This window comes from Spinacia oleracea, chromosome 2 (assembly GCF_020520425.1).
Source record: "Spinacia oleracea cultivar Varoflay chromosome 2, BTI_SOV_V1, whole genome shotgun sequence".
NCBI classification, from domain to species: domain Eukaryota; kingdom Viridiplantae; phylum Streptophyta; class Magnoliopsida; order Caryophyllales; family Amaranthaceae; genus Spinacia; species Spinacia oleracea.
In genome coordinates, this window is record NC_079488.1 from 25,829,459 (window position 1) to 25,836,768 (window position 7,310).

The 7,310-nt window shown below is 38.7% G+C and overlaps 1 protein-coding gene across 1 annotated transcript; it reads left to right on the forward strand.

Annotated features, from left to right (window-relative positions):
- Positions 1–2,742: 2,742 nt before the first annotated feature.
- On the forward strand, positions 2,743–6,089 carry LOC130467290 (uncharacterized). The gene is made up of 8 exons (XM_056835761.1): positions 2,743–2,956; positions 3,062–3,444; positions 3,526–3,991; positions 4,046–4,636; positions 4,822–5,210; positions 5,340–5,768; positions 5,851–5,987; positions 6,056–6,089. The coding sequence occupies exons 1-8, from the start codon at positions 2,743–2,745 to the stop codon at positions 6,087–6,089; spliced, it is 2,643 nt and encodes an 880-aa protein (XP_056691739.1).
- The last annotated feature ends 1,221 nt before the right edge of the window (positions 6,090–7,310 follow it).

Below are 7,310 nucleotides of genomic sequence, written 5' to 3' on the forward strand. Positions count from 1 at the left end.
TCCCCATTGGGATGATGACGATACGGAGCAACTCCGTGCGGAAATTCCAATTTCTAAAAGCATGTCCAAAATCCAAGAGCCAAAATCCAATCGCCTAGGCCGTTCCCATTCCGGAACTCGGTACAAAATACAATTTCCAAATCAATTTCAAAATCCAAGTACAATCTCACCCAATGGACTATCCCATTGGTTTTACAAGGCCTTTTCCACTCAAAATCATATAAGTAAAGTCAAATTCGGGCGCCGACCCACAAAACCGAGCAAGTCGGGCCTCGTCCCGTAAAACCGAATTCAAAAACCCGAAACGACTTGTTTTTAGACAAAAACTAAGCCTTAATCCCCAAGCAATCACTATGTGCCAATTTCGTACAAATCGTACAATGGTACAGCAATACAATCCAAAAGCAAGGACGACATCTTTCCTTCCTTTTTGGCAGCTTCTGCGCCACTTCAGCAGCGCCTGGCGCTGGCGTGAGCTGGCGTTTAACAGCAAATCCTCCTATTTATACCCCTAATTCTGAGCATTTTTCGGGAGGAAAAATCGAAACACAACGTCGTAATACAAAAATTGCTCCTCAAAATTCAATACAAAAATCAATACAAAAATCCTCCAAAAAGCACCATACATTTTTCAAGCTTTAAGCAATTGGGCGTTCTAATCTGAAAGCTTGCCTAATTCTAACTATGTAATTCCTAATCCCAACCCTAATCTATCCAATGTTGTTTTGATTTTCAATTTCAAAATGATTAGTAAGTTGGCATTTTTACTCTTAAAAATGTTACTTACAACAATCATACATTTCTTCAAAATCCAAACTTTTCAAAATACAAAAATGCAAACTTTTGAGATTCAAGGATGTTCAAAATTGTTTGTAATCACTTTTTTGAACTAGAATCATTTTCAAAATATGGAGTAATCAAAGATGATGCCCTTCTAACATTTAAAGGTTTAGTCTTTGAGATTCAAGACTCCGTTTTTCAATATACAAGTTCAAGTTTTCAAATTTCAAGATCCAATAATGTTTAGGGTTGCTCATGACTACTTCCCTAAACTAGGATCCTTTCAAATTAAGCGCACATCAAAGATCTAACCTTTTCAACATTAAAAGGCCCGATCTTTGAGATTCAAGTCTCTTAACTTCAATAAGGTGATCTGCTAAGGTGATCTGCTATCGTACGCACTCTCACCATACCGAGGAAGAAGAAGCCACAATGATCTGAATTGCGAGAAATGATTGAGGGATCTTCGTCTACACCATTAGAGAACGTTTCAAGGCCGAAATCTCAGCATAAACAGAATGAGAAGGAACCCAGCTCTGAATCCAATGGAACAGTAGATCTCGACTGGAGCGAGGCTGTTCCACCTCATCCAAGCAACGGACCGCCATCGCCGGAGTTAATGGAAGTGATTAGGGCCTACCATAACTCTGTGAGGCAACCTGTTCCTCAAAAATTGACTCCTTCTAGTTTGCAGATGCGTAGCTTGGAGAAGGGGGTTTCTCGATTGGAGCAGGATAATGAAAACAATAGCTCGAGGAACAGGATGAATGCGATTATGACCAAGGTTAATGATGCCTTAGGAATTTCTAGTGACTATGGGATTTCATGGGGGAATGATATGATCTCCAACCCATATACAAAGCATGTGGAAACAGAGCATGAAGGAGTGGAAAAGAAGGATGAACCTGTTGTCCAGCAACACCCAAGGCACAAATCATGGGCTAACATTGTTAATGGCAACTCTCTGAATGCGAAGGGGGCCTCATTGAGTTTTATCTCACCCACTATTGTGGATGGTAAGCCTACTGCTCTTCTTGATAAAACTGATATTGATGCTATGGCTGCTATCTGGAATTGTTCGATTGTGATGTATATTGTGGGGGAAATGCCTTCTATTGGTGTTGTTATTAGGTTTATTGCCAAGGAATCGGTGAATGTTGCTGCCCCAACAGTATTCCTTCATGATGAAGGTTACTTTGTCATAAGGTTTACTAGTAAACAAGATAGGGATAGTGTGTTGATGGCTGGACCTTACTCCTTTTTCAGTAGGCCAATGATTGTCAAACCATGGTCTGCCAAGTTCAATTTCCAGGAAGAAATTCTTAGGGTTATACCTGTGTGGGTGAGGTTGCCAAATCTGCCTCTGAATTATTGGGGGGTAGACTCTTTGAGTAGGATTGGTAGTTTGTTGGGCATACCATTGTTTGCTGATGATTGTACAACTGCTCAAAAGAGAGTATCATTTGCTAGGCTGCTGGTGGAGATTGATGTTACTCAACCCCTTCCAAAGCAAGTCCTATTGCAAGATCCTTCTGGTAGCACATTCTCTCAACCTGTTCTGTATGATTGGCTCCCACCTTATTGTGGCACCTGTAAGTTGGTGGGTCATGTGTGTGGTGAGGGTAGAAAGCATTCTTCCAGGTTCAAACCTGCTATGCCTGTAAAGGTAAAGAAGGTGTGGCAGCCTGTTAAAAAAGTGGTGGCACAAGCAGCAACAACTGACACTCATACTGAGAATAAGGAGATTAATAAGAATGTTAGTCACACTCTAGTGGCAGATGGGCAAGTTACTCACACTCCTGTTACCCATGATGATGGATGGAGAATAGTTACTAGGAGGACAAGGGATCCTAAACCAGCTAGCCATGTGCTTGGTTTGGCACAAGTTCAAGCTGTTACTAGGGGGTTCTCTTTTGATGGAGGAGGTGAAGGTGAGGAGGAGGATTGTGCTGATAAAGGGTAATGAATATCTGTAGTTGGAATGTGAGGGGTATGAATGACCCCAGCAAGGTTGGAGATATTAAGAATTTTGTTAATATCAATAAAATTAGTGTAGTTGCTCTCATTGAGACTAGGGTTAAGCTGAAGCATAGTAGCAAGATTCAGAATAAGTTTGGGGCTCAGTGGCATTGGGTCTCTAATTATGATCATTCTGATAGGGGGAGAATATGGATTGGTTAGAAGCATAGGGTGGTAACATTTACAGTGGTGTATAAGTCTGAACAAATCATTCATGGGATAGTGTCAGCTAAATCAGTTGATTTCACTTCTGGATTTACAGCAGTGTATGGTCTTCATTCAATTGAAACCAAGAGATCATTGTGGAGAGAATTGGGTAGCTTAAGTGCTCTTAACAATCTAGCTTGGCTGGTGATGGGGGATTTTAATTCTGTTCTCTACTCTGGGGATAGGGTGAATGGCAATTTTGTCACTAATGCAGAAACTATTGACTTTGAAACCTGTTTGAGTCAGACTGATCTCACAGAGCTCAAAAGTTGTGGGCATTTTTATTCTTGGTATAAGGGGCATGAGGTGCATAGAATTAGTTCAAGAATTGATAGAGCCTTTGGCAATTCCTGTTGGCATGGTACTTACTCTGATGTGGTGGTTGATTACATGAATCCTGGGTTATCAGATCACACCCCTCTGGCGATGAATTATAAGGTGAATATGAAGAAGGGAGGTAGACCATTCAATTTTTTTAATTACATGGCAGATCATCCATAGTTTCTGCAAGCTGTACAGAAAGGTTGGGAGAAGAATCAAGCAACTTCAGCAATGCAGAATATATGGAACAAGCTTAAAGCAGTTAAAGTAGAGCTTAAAGCTCTACACAAACAGGAGTTTGCTCAGTTAGAAAATAACATTGAGAAATGCAGAAGGGACCTGGTGGTGGCTCAATCTATCAGCATTGCTAATCCTGATGATAATGTTGCTCAGGAGAAGGAGAAAGAGTGTGTGGCAAAACTCAAATTGTTTCTGAAAGTTCAAGAAAGTGCATATCGGCAGAAGTCTAGAATTCAATGGCTCCAGCTTGGGGATTCTAACTCCAAATTCTTCTTTAGTGCCATGAAGGAGAGGTATGCCATTAATAGCATTGATGTTTTATATGATGATCAAGATACAAAGCTGACAAATGAGACTGACATTCAGGCTGAAATCAAAAAAATTTATGAAAAACTGATTGGTTCTGCTGCAACGTCTCTAACTGGTATTGATGTTCCTATTGCTAGACATGGGATATAATTGAGTGCTGATGATGCAGACTCGCTCATTATTCCAATTTCTGACTTGGAAATTGATACTGCTATTAAGGGAATCAATGTGAATAAAGCTCCTGGTTTGGATGGTTTTAATAGTCTCTTTTTTCATAAAACCTGGAGTATTGTGAAAGCTGACATTTATAATGAAATCAGAGAATTTTTTGATACTGGTGTTCTGCTGAAGCCAATTAATAATACTGCAGTAACCTTGATTCCAAAGATTCAGAATGCCTCTACTGTGAAAGATTTTAGACCCATAGCTTGTTGCTCTGTGGTTTATAAAATCATTTCAAAGATCTTAACAGCAAGAATGCAAGGTGTAATTGGGAAAGTGGTTCACTGTGCACAAGCAGGATTCATTATAGGAAGAAATATTGCAGATAACATTCTTCTTGCCTCAGAGCTAATCAAGTGTTACTTCAGGAAGAACATTTCCCCCAGGTGTATGATTAAAGTTGATTTGAAGAAAGCCTATGACTCTATAGAATGGCCTTTCCTAGAAAGTATGTTAGTTGAGTTGGGGTTTCCTGCAATCTTTGTTAAATGGATAATGCAATGCCTTGGTTCTGTCTCTTATTCTATCCTAGTGAATGGTTTTCCTTCCAAACCAATTCCAGCAAAAAAAAAGGATTGAGGCAAGGGGACCCTATGTCCCCTTATCTGTTTGCTATAGGTATGGAATACCTTTCCAGATGCTTAGCTGTGGTTGAAAAGAGTAAAGAGTTTAAACATCACCCCAGATGTAAAAAGTTAAACATCACCCATATGATGTTTGCAGATGATCTGCTTATGTTTGCTAGGGATGATATTCCTTCTGTGTCTGCTATTTTTCAAGCCTTTACTAAATTCTCAAAAGCTTCTGGTTTGGAAGCCAATTTGCATAAGAGTGATGTGTATGTTGCTGGTGTTTCTGATTCTGCTGCTAGTCAAATTGTAGATACTTTGGGTATAGCTAAAGGCTCATTTCCTTTTAAGTATTTGGGGGTCCCTCTTACAACCAGGAAACTTAGTTATACTGATTGCAAGCCTTTGATTGAAAAAACAGTTGCTAGGATCAAAAGTTGGGCTACTAAGTTTCTGTCTTATGCTGGAAGACTACAATTAGTAAGATCAGTGTTGTTTGGGATTCAACTTTATTGGTGCCAGATCTTTGTCATGCCTAAAAAGGTAATGAAAGAAATCTAGAAGATTTGCAGACTGTTTTTGTGGTCTGGTACTGGTGAAGGTTCAGCAAGAGCTCCTGTTGCTTGGGAAAATTTATGTTTGCCCAAGTCCTGTGGAGGGTGGAATTTGAAGGATTTAACTATTTGGAACAAGGCAGCTGTGTTGAAACACTGTTGGGATTTGTCAATGAAGCAAGATAGATTATGGATCAAATGGATGCATACCTACTATGTGAAACATCATAACTTCTGGACTATGCAAGTTCCTAATGGGCTTACTTGGTCCATGAGGAAAATTTGGGCAAATAGAGATGTGTTTGTGGATTCAGGGGATACTGGTCAGTTCATCACACATGGAAAATACAGCATTCAAAAGATGTATCTTCACTTGAGGCAAAATGCAACTGCAGTTAGTTGGAAGAGAATTGTCTGTAACAGTAAAGCTAGTCCAAAAGCCACATTTATTGTATGGCTAGCACTTCAGAATAGATTAGCTACTAAAGAGAGATTGCTAAAATGGAATATGCAGATTGATGGTGGCTGTGTCAACTGTCAGACACAGGTAGAATCACTGGAACACTTATTTTTTTAGTGTGCTTTCTCAAAAAGGGTGTGGAGTTCTGTGTTGAGCAAAATTGGAGTAGACAGAACAATTCAGACCTGGCAAAGAGAGGTTGATTGGGCAGCAAAGAAGAGCAGAGGTACAAAGCCAAGGGACAAAGTCTGCAGTATGGCATTTGTGGAAACAGTTTACAATATCTGACTGCAAAGAAACTCTAAGGTTTTTAAAAACAGTATTGATTCTGTTGATGTAATTAGCTCTAGGATTGTTTTCCTTATTGCTTGTAGGTGTGATGATCAGATGAGGAAGTGTTTGTTTTAAGTTCTAGTTGTTAGTCTTCAGTCTCATGTGTGAGATGTAAGACTTGGTGTTCTTGGTGTGTGGGTGTAACCTTATACTTGGTGAATAATAAAATCTCTTATTTGCCAAAAAAAACGTCAATATTTTAAGTTGAAGTTCAATATTTCAAGTTCAAGTTCAAATATTTCAAGTTCAATATTTAAAGATTCAAGCTTTCAAGTTCAAGTTCTATATACAAAATCTAGGATACTTTGGGATGAGGAACTTCTCCTAAAGTTGAGATTTTTGGCTTTGAATTCGTGTCGAACGCACTTATTTTTAAGTAGTCGGTTCAAATTTCAATATTGCAATTTCAATACCGCACCTTTCAATTCCGCAATTTCAATTCTGCAATTTCAATTCCGCACCTTTCAATTCCGCACTTTCAATAACGCATTTCAATTCCGCACTTTGAATTATGCAAATTTACTTGCCTAGTCCTTTTAGGCAATGTGGTTCTACTCCCTAGTCCATTTCTAGGGGGTCTTGTACTTTACTAATTCCGCACTTATTTGCTATTGTGATGTTGCTTTACTTGCTTATTGCTTTCTCACCTCACATGCTAAATACAACAAAACACAAGGTTACATCACGCTTAACAAAGATAATTTCTTGGACAAACCGATCTTAGGTTCCCTTAAATTAACTTTAAAGCAAAGTGACCACAATACAAAGTAGAAATTTTATTTGTTCTAAATTCAAACCCACATAGTCTAAACTAGGGTGTTTTCGAAAATGTTGTGCCACGTACTTGAATTATTTCTAAAGATCGCGGAATAAGCATCTCGTTCCCGTGCCCAGATCTCACCCATCCGTTTCGAAGATTCAAAGCCTTATCCTAATCGAGTCACTTTTGGTCTCTCCAAACGGGACCCTAAATAATGTTGGGTGGCGACTCCTTCAAGATCCAAAAATACAAAGGTTTCTACAAACTGCCCTCGTAGGGAAAAGAGCATTAAAAAATACCCCCTACAGTTATGAACACCGTATTTTGAGAATTTATATGTTTTGATTCATGAGGCGTATTTTAATTATTAAAGCATGAATTTTCAGATTTGTTTATGTAATAAAGAATTGATTTTTATGATGTTAAATTGGTTTTATTGAGAATTTCAAGTTAGGGTTTTAACCTAGACCTAATGGGTCAATTGATTAGCATAATTAGGTGATTAGTTTAATTATGATAATCAATGATATTTTCAG